The following is a 14,326-nucleotide window of genomic DNA, read 5'->3' as shown; positions in this document are numbered from 1 at the left end:
AAGTTTATCACATTTTGTTGACTTCTGACATTCCACTTTCCTAGGTTATAGGAAAGATCTGTTTATGTAGTTTGTTTTTAAAATGTGCCAATGCCTGTACATTAACAAGATTTTTAAAAATAAAATTGTATAAAACATTTAATTTATTGGTCTTTTTGGAGAATTTGATGCATCACCAGTGTATTACAACTGAGCCATTAATCTTGTAGCTTCATCAACATTAACTTGTTCGTTTTCATGACACTGCTGAGGAATCTGGAGAGAAAATTACATTTAAAAATTTAGATAACAATAGCAAACAAAAATGACATAATCTACTGACATATCTATTATTCAATATAATTTCTTCTAGTTGTACTTTTGGAAATAGAACAATAAATTCCCATATTTTAGACTCAATGTTTTAAAGTCTGAATAAGCTATACATACTACAGAGCCAAATACTAAAAATTACAATCAATACAGGCTTTGAAAATTTGTAGTTTATTAGCCAGAACAAAAGGAAGTGATTTCCACTCACCAGCTGTTTCTGCAGAGGTTCAAGGGAAAGGCCTTTTACGAACTGTACAAGTACCTTTTGCATATCTACAAAAGCTTTATTCACGCTGTTAACTTTTTCATCATTCATGATGTTTATCTTTTAAAAAAAGAAAAAGAGCATTAATCCATGATCTCACAACCATTAAGGATAAAAATATAGGCAACCTTAATTTAATCTTGTTACCTCCCAAACCTATAAACTCTTATCAATCCTACCAATTTATGGAGACAATTTACACTAAAATTCTTAGTCTTATTGGGACATTTTAGACAAAAGGTTCTGTTTTTTAAAAAATAAGAATTATGTGAATATACCTCATACTTTGACTTTCCTGGAATAAGCAGGCCAAAATATGTGACCACTATCTTTCTAAGCTACGGTGCTATCGTCTCTCATCTGTAAAATGAGGAACCTGGATAGCATGCTTCCAGTGTCCTTCTAACAGTACGTCTCTGAATCCTTCCTTGATAGAAGTGCCTGGCAGTCTCCTGAGGACAGCGGCCCCTGTAGCCGTCCTCACTTGAATCTGAAAGGTGGGGGTGGTATTCTTGTTCTTCACAGCTGCTCCCCAACCATTTCTCCTTCAAAACTTTTGGCTTTTTTGCATCTTATGCATCAGGACATTCTGACACCCCTCTCCTCATTACTGTCACCTATCAACACCATGGTTACTTGCTCCTTCGTGAAAGATCTCAAACCATGGCTCACTGACCCCTCTCACGCCTGGCGTCGCTTTTTAGTGGCTACAACAAAAACCTATCCTATGGCTTCTTAATCTCTTCAGGTCCTCATCTCCAGGGGTCTTTTCCACGACCTACCTTGCCATCACTCCCATGCATTACCTTAGGCTGCATCATTACCTGTTACTGCACCACCTCCTATCCTTCTATTCACTTATTTTATTAATAATTCTTAAATCTCACTGAAATCTTTTCCCACCAAGTTCACTATTGTTCACATTTTCATATTCCCACTTTTTCCTTTAGCCTGCACAGATTCCATGACCACTAATCAGTCACTCCTTCACACCCTAACTCTACTTCTCTTCTCTCCCTCAATCAGACTTGCCTGGCAACCTAGTTAAACTCAAGTATCAGCCTTTTGGAGCCCAAAACTGAAGCTCTAAAAAATCATAGCTGGCTGACTGGCTTCACTTTAAGTTCATGGCCACCAACTTCAATTTACCGCTTATATAGTACCTGGTGATTGTACGACCTCCCCCTAAGGCTGCTTTCTCAGAAAAGTGTTCGATACTTTCTCCAACCAGGCTGCCTACCCACAGATCTTTTCCATTAGCATCCATAAAGCTTCTAGGACTTCCTATCCAAACAAAATAATTTTCCTCAAATATACCAAGCCTTCACCCAGCTGGGGGTCTTTGCACTCACTATTCTTTCTGCCTAGAACATGCTGCTCCAACACTTCCCAGCAGTTTGCATCACTGGCTCCTATCAGGCAGGTCTTGGCTTCAATGTCAACCCTGAAGACAGTTCTATCTAAAACTCACCCCCAAACCCCAGTCATATCACCCAGCTTTATTTCCTTTTTAGCATTTCCAAAGTCATGAAATTGCTCCACCAAAAATTTTAACTCAGCTAGTTCATGAAGACTGAAAGATAAAATGTTACATTTCTATGGACCATTATGATAATTACTAAGTCCTCTAGAGGTGACTCCACCTACTACTTAAGCTTGAAAACATTTTCTTGAATAATCTTCTTAAGGAGTCTACTTAATCTTGAAGAAATTTCCCATTCCCCAAATATTTTGAAATAAAGATAAAGTAACTCCTTTCTTTTCAAATTTTGTATTTTAAGAAACAAAATATTTTATCTTCTATTTTTAGGTTTTTATCTGAGTTCTAGATATCTTCAGAGAAATAAGAATTACTGAGGAGAAAAAGAATGGGTGTTGACTGACATTCCATGTCTTGACTCTGTTGAAAGCTTCTTGAAGAGATAACTTTTCCATACCATGTTTTTTTATGATTTCTATGCTCTGAGAAAACTATTAAAACTGTTACTTGGAGACTCATACATTTGCAGTTAAAATGCTTTCTTCTTTTTGCACATTTGAATTCAAGAAAGGGAGGTTATTTTTCTTCATCTTTTTTTCTTTTTTAAAACAAATGTTTAAAATCATCATGCTTTTGTAGGAAAGGCTAAGAACCTATTTTAAATATTAGCATTCAGTTTTTCAGTAGCTTTACAATTATGCTTTGCTTGTAAACAATAAAGTCAGAGTGCATAAGTGATACTAACCTTCTTCAGATTAGTGGTAACTGGTTTTGCTTTATTTTTAACCTTAAAGCCTTTTTGGCTGGCTATGTGGAATACATTCCTGGACTTCTGTCCTCTTAGTTTGTTCTTGGCCATTGTCTAGGAAAGAAAGAAAAGGAGCTCAATTAAGTTGCCCATGTTCATGAACTGTAAATCAATTTCAGTTTTTGGAAGTAAAGGTACCAATTAAATCTAAGAAGTTCCACCTTCCTCCTGATTATTTTTAAAATTGCTGCTTGTATAAAAATTATCTCCATGTCCTTTTGGTCCTACTAGATTTTTCTGTTTCAGTGCAGAGTGTGTAGCTAATTCTTTTCTGCATCTCCAGCACCTGACCCATAAGAGGCTCCACATTAGTTTCTGCCAGTTAGATTAATTAATATTCTCAACACAACAATTGTTTTTTTTTTTTCAGCTCTCTGCAGCATCTGACAATTCTAACCATCACCATCCATCCTTCTGCTAGTTTACATACTGCTATTCCATTCCAGTTCCTTTCATACTCTAGGACTGACTCCCTTCTCCCTCCTTCTTTCATTCCTTTTTACTTGCCCCATTTTCACTCCTGTGTGCACCTCCTCAAAACCAGTACTTAATCTTACACCTCCTAACCCCCACGTTAAATTACTTTCATGACTTCCACATCACCTCTATGTGAATGGCTCTTGCCTAAAAACTGTAGGTATTATCTTTGTTTTATAGCTAAACACACTAAGCCTATAAATTCTACTTGAGAAACATCTCTCAAACCTGTCTTTAACAATGCACATGAAGAACAATTTAAAAAATATTAATAGTTAAGATTTATTAAGCTTTTACTACATGTACAGCACTATGCTAACATTTTATGTATTTTAACTAATTTACTCCTTACAACAACACTTTGTAGGAGGTACTATTTTATCCTCATTTTACAGATTAAAAAAAAAAAATCTGATGCAAAGAGAAGCTAATCTGCCCATTGCTGCACTATTAGTAGTCAGAGAATGCCAAGATTCAAAGCCAAGCAGACTAGATCCTGAGCTCTCATTATGTGATGTGGTCTCTCAAATATAAATAAAAATGCAGTACAAAAGCATGATTTAGTACTGCCTAGTTCAGGACTGGGTTACTGCTTTAGTCCCTAGGACTATTTGGTTAGACTCTGGGTTGGGACAAACTATACCCATGGGCCAAATCAGGTCAGGCACCTGTCTTTGTAAATGACGTTTTATTAGAACGCAGCTACGTCCATTCGATTATGTATGTTTTGTCTGTGGCTGCTTTCCTGCGACAACTGTGGCTCGCAAAGCCTAAAATATTTACTATTTGGCCCTTTACGGAAAGACTGTCAACCCCTGGCTTAAGCCACATGCATTCAAGTCTATCCTGCGTAGTGGTACGAAATGAACCGTCCCAATGTTAAAATCCTTCAGTGGCTCCTCCAACCCACAAGGAGCAATATTCTTTGTCCTGACATATCGCTGGAAACCTGACTCTAGCATAAATCTGTCAAAGGTATCTCCTGCTATTTCTCTATACCGACTCTAGTCTACTAATTACTCTCTGAAGACACCTTGCACATTCTTCCCTTCTTCCCTTTGCTCACATTGTATCTCTCCTCCTTCAATGTCTAGCCTCAGGAACAACAGAGACAGCAATGCTTCCGAACCCCAACAGAACTCCTTCTAAAAAATAAATAAATAAACACAGTAGAAAATACATGATTATTATAGAAGCAGAAAATACACATAAACCACCCCCAAATTAAATAATCTAAAATCCTTCCAATAAGTAACCAAAATCCAACCATTCGTCTAGTATTCATTAATCAATTACTATGTACCGAGTGTGGTACAGAACCTATATACATACATATAAAACATATACAAACACAAGAAACAAAGATAGGTGCTGTAACTGACAGCATACGAGTGGAGTCACAAAAGGAAAACATCCAATAGAGTTGGGGACTTGAGGAAGGTTCGTGGAGAAGGTGAGAGCCTAGCTGGGGGGGTAGTGGGATAGGGATTTTCTCTAACAACCACGTGGAAACTGGTGACAACAGAACAACCCAAAGCTGGTACCCTGCCGTGGGATGAAGGCCCAGCAGGCATGGGAGTTTCAGGCCTGAGCCAGCAGGCCTGCGGCCGAGTAGGGCTGCCTAAGGCAGCAAGCGACGACGGAACGGAGCCTCCAGACGGCAGCAGCCCGCGGACGGCCAATCCCGTCTCAACGCTCGGAAACTCCACGCCAGCGCGCCGGAAAATTTTTTAATTAATCTCTCACCAGTCCTCCGATACCCTCGTGCAGGGGTTTAAGCTCCAGGTGACGCCATCTGCACCCGCAGGATCCAGGAAGTTCCGGAATGAGGCAGCCAGTCAAGGGTCCTCTCTCAGGTCGTAGTTTCCGCCCACCGAGATAAGCTCCACCCACAGGGCGGAGTCCTGCCCCGTGAGCTTGGTCTGCCGACGGAGATAAGCCCCGCCCATCGAGCGTCGTTCCGCCCAGCGAGCGTCCTTCCGCCCACCGAGCGTCGTTCCGCTCACGGGCTGGTTTCCCACCCACCTAACATAGCCTTGCCCACAGAACCGTCTCAGCTGTGGAGCACCCTTCCTTAAACACAGGGTCCTCACTGTTAACATGCCTTGCCGTTCGCTGGGTTAAGAACCTCTACTCAGCTGAGGCGTCGAAGACGCGGCTAAGTCTGGAGTTCCTCGCAGGGGTATGTGTACAGAAACCACCCGAAGTGTCTGAGTCACCAGAGCCACACAGACCGTAACACAGGTGGTCGGCTCTCAGCCGCTTACTGCTGGCTGGCTCTGTCCGCGCTTCCAGGAGGTGGCGCTGCGCACTTCTGGGTGGTGTCCCGGGTTTGGTTGGAGCAACAAAGAACCTAATGTCTGGAACAGATCTAGAACTATAATCTCCCAAGGGAAAATTTGTAGTGAGCCAAAAGTTGAAATGCTTTTCTCATTGAAGTTTCCTTGCTTCAAAATGAGAATTTCTGACAGCACGGCAGAGGCACAAGAAAATATCAATAAGTTGTAAAACAAGAATCAGGGAACTTTAGAAAATCTTAGAAGAAACATTCTTGCCTTCCAGTTTTATGTCTGTGTGTGTATATTTCCCAGTTAAGGTGTTCTGGGTTGAGTTTTCTAGAAAATCGAATCACTTCTTCCAAGACGATCTTTCCACTGAGGTAACAGTTTTCACATGTTCTCTCCTTATTTTGTTACAGTCTTAGGGAAAGCCAGCTTTTAAACAAATGTAGAAGTACTGACATTTTTGTATCATTTTTGTAACGGTACATGAGTTCTGCTCTAAGTATCAAAATAAGGCCAAAGTACCATTCCCCTTTTGCAAGTGAGAATGCTGAGGCTCAGAGTCTAAGCCATTTTCGGTATCCACACAACTAGTAATTGACACAGCCAAACTAGAATCCACGAGGGCTGGCCGTCGGTCAGGTCCTCTTCCCGCCAAATCAGCCACTTGCCTGCTTATAGAAAGATGAACCACTTTTACAGTAAATCACTTTATTGTTTATGTCCATCACAAAAAATTAGAGAATACGTTAAGGAATGAGGAATAATTACTTGTCAATGTAATTTTATTAAAATTCTGTATTTTTTCTAAAGAGTGACTTTTAAAAACACCTTAAAATGCATTATAAAATGCCCATAATGTGTGGCAGCAAGACCAAAGTAACATCAAAGCGACAGAAAACCATTAGATTCTTTCACAAGGCCAGTTATCCAGGAATACTGAAGCTAAAAGGTGAATATAATTATGGTGCCTTGAATGTGAAGTTATTGATGTATATGCAGAAGACAAAGAAATAGATGCAATGGAATGACATTATAGTCTTTATGAAAACTTACGGGCCTAGCTTTCATTTGGAAATGGTGAGATAGAGATACTTACACCATGGAAATAACATGGTTATACAGGCAAGGGCAGAGTCACTGTATGAGGTAGGAGTGAGAAGGCATGATTTCTGTTTACTTCTGTTACCTACCAACAGTGTGACTGTGGAAAAGTTACTTCATTTCTCTGTGCCTCCCTTTCCCATATGTAGATGGCCGCTCAGTAAATACCCACGTCAGAGAACATTCATTATCTGCTCAGCATTCCTCTCTGGGGAACCGCTCTTCTCCCATTAAGTGATCCTGGTTGAATGAATAATTACAGTCCTCGTCTAAAGATTTTCCAGCCAGAGCTAGTGGAGACACTTCTTGCTTTTAGTATCCTTGTGCTGGGATGATGTGAAATTGAGGCTGCTAGTTGCCGTCTCCTCCAGCAACTTGAGGGAAGCCTGACTGCAGTGGGAGAGAACAAGAGCAATGCAAAAGAACACAGAGCTGAACAACAGAACACAGGACCTTGGTGATATCATTGGAGTCCTTGGATTCAGCTATAGATGGAAGAAAGATCCATCCCTGTCTTCTCAGTTATCTGAATGAAAACATTGCTTTTTTTTTTTAATTGGGTTATTTACTTTTTTTGTTTTTTGTTTTTTTTTTGGTGTGGACCATTTTTAAAGTCTTTATTGAATTTATTACAATATTGCTTCTGTTTTATGTTTTGGTTTTTTGGCTGCGAGGCCTGTAGGATCTTAATTCCCCAACCAGGGATCAAACCTACACCCCCTGCATTGGAAGGCGAAGTCCTAACCACTGGACTGCCAGGGAAGTCCCTGTTGGGTTATTTATTTATTTTGCGGTACACGGGCCTCTCACTGTTGTGGCCTCTCCCATTGCGGAGCACAGGCTCCGGATGTACAGGCTCAGCGGCCACGGCTCACGGGCCTAGCCACTCTGTGGCATGTGGGATCTTCCCGGACCGGGGCACGAACCCGCGTCCCCTGCATCAGCAGGCGGACTCTCAACCACTGTGCCACCAGGGAAGCCCCCTGTTGGGTTATTTTTTTTAACCACTTGTACCTTGAAGAGTCTTAACTCTACTCCTGTTCAGCCTACTTCACAGGATTTTGTACAGAGTTAGTGAAATACAAAACATGAAAGCATAAGGTATTACTAAGACAAAAGAAGCACGTAATTTTCTAAAAGACGTTTTTCTAATTCTCTATGAACCAAATAGCTTCAAGATTTCTAATCTTTAAAAATTCATCCCAATCTCATACTTCCAGTTTTTCTAAAAACCTTAAAGATGAATAAAATCATAAATAAAGAAACATTTTTTTGGAACCCTTAGCTTTCCTGTTGAGACTCAGCAATGCGGAGTCCTTTATACAGCTTCAGTCCTCAAAGAACGGTCTTGGAAGCAATTCAACAAGTTAACAAATACAATTAGGGAGAAGAAAATGAGAGCCCACAAAAATAATTACAAATCATCTGCAACAAAACTCATAGCCCTCTCCCAGAACAAAGCCAGCATTGTGTAGATGATGCTCCATGATAGACTTGTTTCATTCATCAACCTTATTTGCCCCACTACTCAGTTTCATTCAACTGAAAGTTTGAACACCTAGGCTCTGTGAGGCCTCAAAGGAAGTACTTTCTTGTAAAGAGGACAGTCATTTGAGATAGACGTATGCATATGAAATGATCATTTTTGACAGAAAGTGGTAAGGACTATGATAAATGCACAAAAATGAGCTATTTATGGAAGGAAATAATTCAGAATTCTGGAAACATTCATGTTAAAAGTTCTCATCTGATTGTCTTAGAGAAGAAATCGGCAAACTACAGCCTACAGGCCAGATTCAGCCCGCTGCTTATTTTTGTACAGCCCGTGAGCTACGAATGGTTTTACATTTTAAAATGGAGGAAAAACATCAAAATAGGGACAATATGTTACAACACATGAACATTTTATTAAATTCACATTTCAGTGTCAGTAAGCACAGTTTCATTGGAACACAGCCACACTCATTTACATACTATTTATGGCTGCTTTCACGCTACAACAGCAGAGTTGAGTAGTTGAGACAGAGACCACATAACCTACAAAACCTAAAATATTTACTACCTGGCCCTTTACCAACTTAATACTTTAAAAAACTTTACCAGCTCATCTTAGCAGATGAGCAGCATGGTGGTATAATTGGTCGAAGTATTCGTGTTTTATACTCAAAGCAATAGGAGGCTTAAAAGGATGAAACCACTTTTCCTCCCAGTATTCTAAGGTAGCTAAACCTTTACAAAATGAGTTTGAGTTTCCTTGCCTCTAATGGTTATCGATGAGTTTTATGTTTCTAGGCTGAAAATGGAAGTTTCCACGTATAAAGGCATTCCCACTTGAGTCTTCCTTAGGGAATGGAAAAAGGAAATAACCTAATGCTTGGGGAAAAGATGAGCTTCTGGAGACCGAGGAAATGGTTGGGGAGAAGGTGGTGAGGGTTTTTCTGCAAGTGATTGAGACTTAAGACCCTGTGGCACATGCCACCATGGCCTGGGGAGTAGTAGCATAAGATCCCTACACCAGCAAATGTCACAGAATGGATGGAGCTTTCCGCCTTCAAGTGAAATGTGGATTTTGATATTAAGCATTACAGCAGCCATTGTGATGAACTGAAAACTAGAGAAAGTTTTCTTTTCTGTGTGCAGGGTAAGCTACCCACTTCCCATATACTTGAGACTGAGATGAAATTTTTATGCCAAATTAAAGAGTGAAAATTTGGAGCCAGATTTAATTTGATTTAAAACTTTAAGTTTTAGGTATTTCTGTTATGCATACATTCAAGAATGTGTGTTATGATATTTCTTACACTCAAGAATTTTAACAGGCAAAAGTGGAGCTATAAAGCCTTATAGGAATAGAGCATGACACGAGCAAGCCAGAGACCCAGAAATGGACATGCTATGCTTGTAGGAGTGGGAGAGGTCCAATGTGGGTGGAGGAGTGGGGGTGTGGAGATGCTGTTGAAGATGAGGCTGGTAAGATGAGCTAATGAAGGACCTTGACAACCAGGAAAGGTTTATTTTTTTTACTTTAGAAGAGTTTCAAACTTACAGAAAAATCACAAAAATAATACAAGTTGTTTTTTTCTGAACCATTTGAGAGTAAGTTACTGACAAGAGGTCCCTTTACCCCACATATGTTAGTGTGTATTTCCTACAAATAAGGATATTCTCCCACATAACAATACAGCCATCAAAAATCAGGACATGAACACTGATTCCTTCTACTTCACAGTCACCATTCAAACTGTCAATTATCCCTGTAATGTCTTTTATAGTAAAAGGATCCTATTCAGGATAAAGTGTTACATTTAGTTATCATACCTTTTTTTCTTCCAGTTTATCCAGATATATGACATTATAGTGCTGTATAAGTTTGAGGTACAGCAAAGTGATGTTACATACATTATGAAATGATACCACAATAAGTTTAATGAACATCCATCATCTCATGTATTCAATGTATACAAAATAAAAGAAAATGAAAAAGAAAGTTTTTTTCCGTGATGAGAACTCAGGTTTACTCCCTTAACAATGCTCATAGGGGCTTCCCTGGTGGCGCAGTGGTTGAGAGTCCACCTGCCGATGCAGGGGACACGGGTTCGTGCCCCGGTCCGGGAAGATCCCACATGCCGCGGAGCGGCTGGGCCTGTGAGCCATGGCCGCTGAGCCTGCGCGTCCGGAGCCTGTGCTCTGCAACGGGAGAGGCCACAACAGTGAGAGGTCCACGTACCGCAAAAAAACAAAACAAAACAAAACATAAAACGAAAAAACAATGCTCATATATAATGTACAGCAGTGTTAATTATATTAATCGAGTTGTACATGACATCCCTAGTACTTGTTTATTTTATAACTGGAAGTGCATACCTTTTCATCACATTCATACAATTCCCCCTTCCCCCACCTTACCTATGGTAACCACACATCTGGTCTCTTTTTCTATAAGTTTGTTTACTGAAGTATAGTTGACCTACAACACTATTAATTCCTTGGTGCACAACTTAGTGATTTGATATTTCTATACATTACAGAAACGATCACCACAATAAGTCTTAATTACCATCTGTCACCATACAAAGATACTACATTATTATTGACTATATTCTTCATGCTGTACATATCATGCTCATGGCTCATTTATTTGTATGTCTTAATTCTCCCTCACCTATTTTACTCATCCCCTCCCAGTCCCCTCTGGCAACCACTTGTTTTTTCTCTACAACTCTGTTTCTGTTTTGTTATGTTTGTTCATTTGTTTTATTTTTTACATTCTACAAATAAGTGAAATCATATGATGTCTGTCTTTCTCTGTCTGACTTATTACTCGTACTATAATACCCTCTAGATCTGTCCATGTTGTCACAAATGGCAAAATTTCATTCTTTTTTTATGAAAAAATATGCACCACATCTTCTTTATCCATTCATCTATTGATGGATACTTAGGTTACTTCTATATCTTGGCTATTGTAAATAGTGCTGCTATGAACATTGGGGTACATATATCTTTTTGAATTACTGTTTTTGTTTTCTTTGGAAAAATACCCAGAATTGCTATGTCTGGGTTATATGGTAGTTCTATTTTAAATTTTTTGAGGAAGCTCTGTATTGTTTTTTATTGTAGCTGTGCCAATTTACATACCCAGAAACCATGCAAAAAGTTTTCCCTTTCTCTACATTCTCTCCAAAAGGAAGAAACTAACAGCAACAAAATAGCAGTAGGGGATTTTAACACGCCACTTATATCAATAAGAAAATCAATAAGGGAACACTGACCCTAAATGATACATTAGACCAGATGGACTTAATAGACTATAGAATATTCCATCCCAAAGCAGCAGAATACACATTTTTTTTCAGGTGCACATGGAATATTCTCCAGGATAGACCACATGCTAGGCCACAAATAAATTTAAGAATATCAGGCATCTTTTCTGGCTACAACACTATGAGACTAGAAATCAACCACAAGAAAAAAAATACAAAAACCAAAAACACATGGAGGCTAAACAATATGCTACTAAACAACCAGTGGGTCACTGAAGCAATCAAGAGGAAATCAAAAAATACCTGGAGACAAATGAAAACAAAAACACATATGATCCAATATCTATGGGATGCAGCAAAAGCAGTTTTAAGAGGGAAGTGTATAGCAAAACAAGCCTACCTCAGGAAACAAACAAACAAAAAAACTCAAAGTTAGTAGAAGAAAACAATAAGAGTAAAAATAATGAAATAGAGACTGAAAAAACAACATAAAAAATCCATAAAACTAAGAGTTTGTTCTATAAAAAGGTAATCAGAATTGATAAACTAGCCTGATAAAGAAAAAAAGAGAGGTCCCAAATAAATCAAATCAGAAATGAAAAAGGAGAAGTTACAATCAACACCACAGAAATTAAAAGGATCATAAAGAATTACTATGAACGATTAAATGCCAATAAAATGAACAACCTAGAAGAAATAAATTCCTAGAAGAGTACAATATCCTAAGACTGAATCAGGAAGAAATAGAAATTATTAACAGATAAATTACCAATAATGAAATTGAATCAGTAATTTTAAAAAAAGAAACCTCCCATACAAACAAAAGTTCAGGAACAGATGGCTTCACAGGTGAATACTACCAAACATTTAAACAAGAGTTAATGCCTATCCTTAAACTATTTCCAAAAATTGCAGAGGAAAGAGTGTTTCTGAACTCATTCTATGAGGCCAGCATCACCCTGATACCAAAACCAGACAAAGACACTACAAAAAAAAATTATAGGTCACTATCACTGATGAACAAAGATGCAAACGTCCTCAACAAAATATTAGCAAACTGAATTCAACAATATAATAAAAGGATCATATACCATGATCAAGTGAGACTTATCCCAAAGATGCAGGATGGGTCAATATTCACAAATCAATGTGATACACCACATTAACAAATTGAAAAATAGAAATATCATTTTAGTAGATAAAGAAAAAGCTTTTGACAAAATTCGACATCCATTTATGATAAAAACTCTCAACAAAGTGGGTATAGAGAGACCCTACCTCAACATAATAAAGGCCATATGTGACAAGCCTAAAGCTAACATCATACTCAATGGTGAAAAGCTGAAAGCATTTCCTCTGAGATCAGGAGAAAGACAAGGATGCCCACTCTCTCCACATTTATTCAACATAATATTGGAAGTCCTAGCCACAACAATCAGATAAGAAAAGGAAATAAAATGCATCCAGATTGGAAAAAAGAGGAAGTAAAACTGTCACTGTTCTCAGATGACATATTATATATAGAAAATCCTAAAAATGCCACTGCACTATTAGAACTCATCAATGAATTCAGTAAAGTTGCAGGATTCAAAATTAATATGCAGAAATCTATTGCATTTCTATACACTAACAATGAACTATAGGAATTCTTTTTGATACAATGGTACATGGATTTTTTTATTAATTTCTCTTTCCTATCGTTAGTTTTTCCCTTTATCTTTGTTGATATTTGCTTTATGTATTTAGGTGCTCCTATGTTGGGTGCTTATGTATTTACAATTGTTAAATCTTCTTGTTGGGATTGATCCCTTTATCATTATATGATGTCCTTCTTTGTCTCTTGCTGCAGTCTTTGTTTTAAGGTTTGTTTTATCTGTTACAAGTATTGCTACCCCAGCTTTCTTTTTGTTTCCATTTGCATGGAATATATTTTTTCTGTCTCCTCACTTCCAGTCTGTGTGTGTCTTTAGATCTGAAGTGAGTCTCTTGTAGACAGCGTATATATTGGTCTTACTTTTGTATCCATTCAGCCACTCTGTGTCCTTTGATTGGAGAATTTAGTCCATTTCCATTTATAGTAATTATTGTTAGGCATGTACTGGTTGCCATTTTGTTAATTGTTTACTGGTTGTTTTTATAGTTTTTTTTTGTTCCTTCTTTTATTTTCTCTTTCCTTGTGATTTGTTGACTGTCTTTAGTGTTGTTTGGGTTCCTTTCTCTTTTGTGTGTGTGTGTATCTATCATAGGGTTTTGGTTTCTGGTTATCATGAGGTTTATATGTGGCTATATATATAACATATTTATACATATGTATCATCATATGTATATACATGATTATTTTTAAGTTGATGATCTGTTAAGTTCCAACTCATTTTAACAACCCTGCATTTTTATTCCCGCCACCACCACATTTAACATTTTTGATATAATATTTTACATCTTTCGTTTTGTGTATCCCTTAAGTACTTATTGGGGATATTGTGTATCCCTTAAGTACTTAAGTACTACTATCTTTATAAGTGGTTGATCTACTACCTTTACTGTATATTTGCCTTTATCAATTAGATTTTTCCTCTCATAATTTTCATATTTCTAGTTGTGGCTTTTTCTTTTCTGCTCAGAGAAGTCCCTTTAACTTTTCTTGTAAAGCTATTTCAGTGGTGCTGAACTCTTTTAGCTTTTGCTTGTGAGTAAAACTCTTTCTCTCCCCATCAAATCTGAATGATAGCCTTGCCAGGTAGTTACCATGTTTCTTTAGTCAACTCTTATCTGGAACAGCACCTCAATCTTGCCTTGGTTCTCTTGACTTGACACTTTTGACAATAATAGTCCAGT

The 14,326-nt window shown here is 38.1% G+C and overlaps 1 protein-coding gene across 2 annotated transcripts; it reads right to left on the bottom strand.

Moving 5' to 3' along the window:
- Positions 1-125: 125 nt before the first annotated feature.
- Positions 126-5,211, bottom strand: RBIS (ribosomal biogenesis factor). 2 transcript variants are annotated; one of them, XM_082675279.1, is made up of 5 exons: positions 5,089-5,211; positions 4,409-4,487; positions 2,803-2,919; positions 521-637; positions 126-255 (listed from the first exon to the last, which is right to left on the bottom strand). In XM_082675279.1, the coding sequence occupies exons 3-5, from the start codon at positions 2,914-2,916 to the stop codon at positions 184-186; spliced, it is 303 nt and encodes a 100-aa protein (XP_082531405.1). In that variant the 5' UTR covers positions 2,917-2,919; positions 4,409-4,487; positions 5,089-5,211; the 3' UTR covers positions 126-183. The 2 variants fall into 2 exon arrangements, with proteins under 2 accessions (XP_082531405.1, XP_082531406.1); XM_082675280.1 differs by lacking the exon at positions 4,409-4,487 and having other exon boundaries at positions 5,089-5,186.
- Between the last annotated feature and the right edge of the window lie 9,115 nt (positions 5,212-14,326).

This window comes from Grampus griseus (genome assembly GCF_964374135.1).
Source record: "Grampus griseus genome assembly, chromosome: 17".
Lineage (NCBI taxonomy): Eukaryota > Metazoa > Chordata > Mammalia > Artiodactyla > Delphinidae > Grampus > Grampus griseus.
The sequence above is the reverse complement of the archived record's forward strand: the minus strand, read 5'-3'. Positions and strand labels throughout refer to the sequence as shown.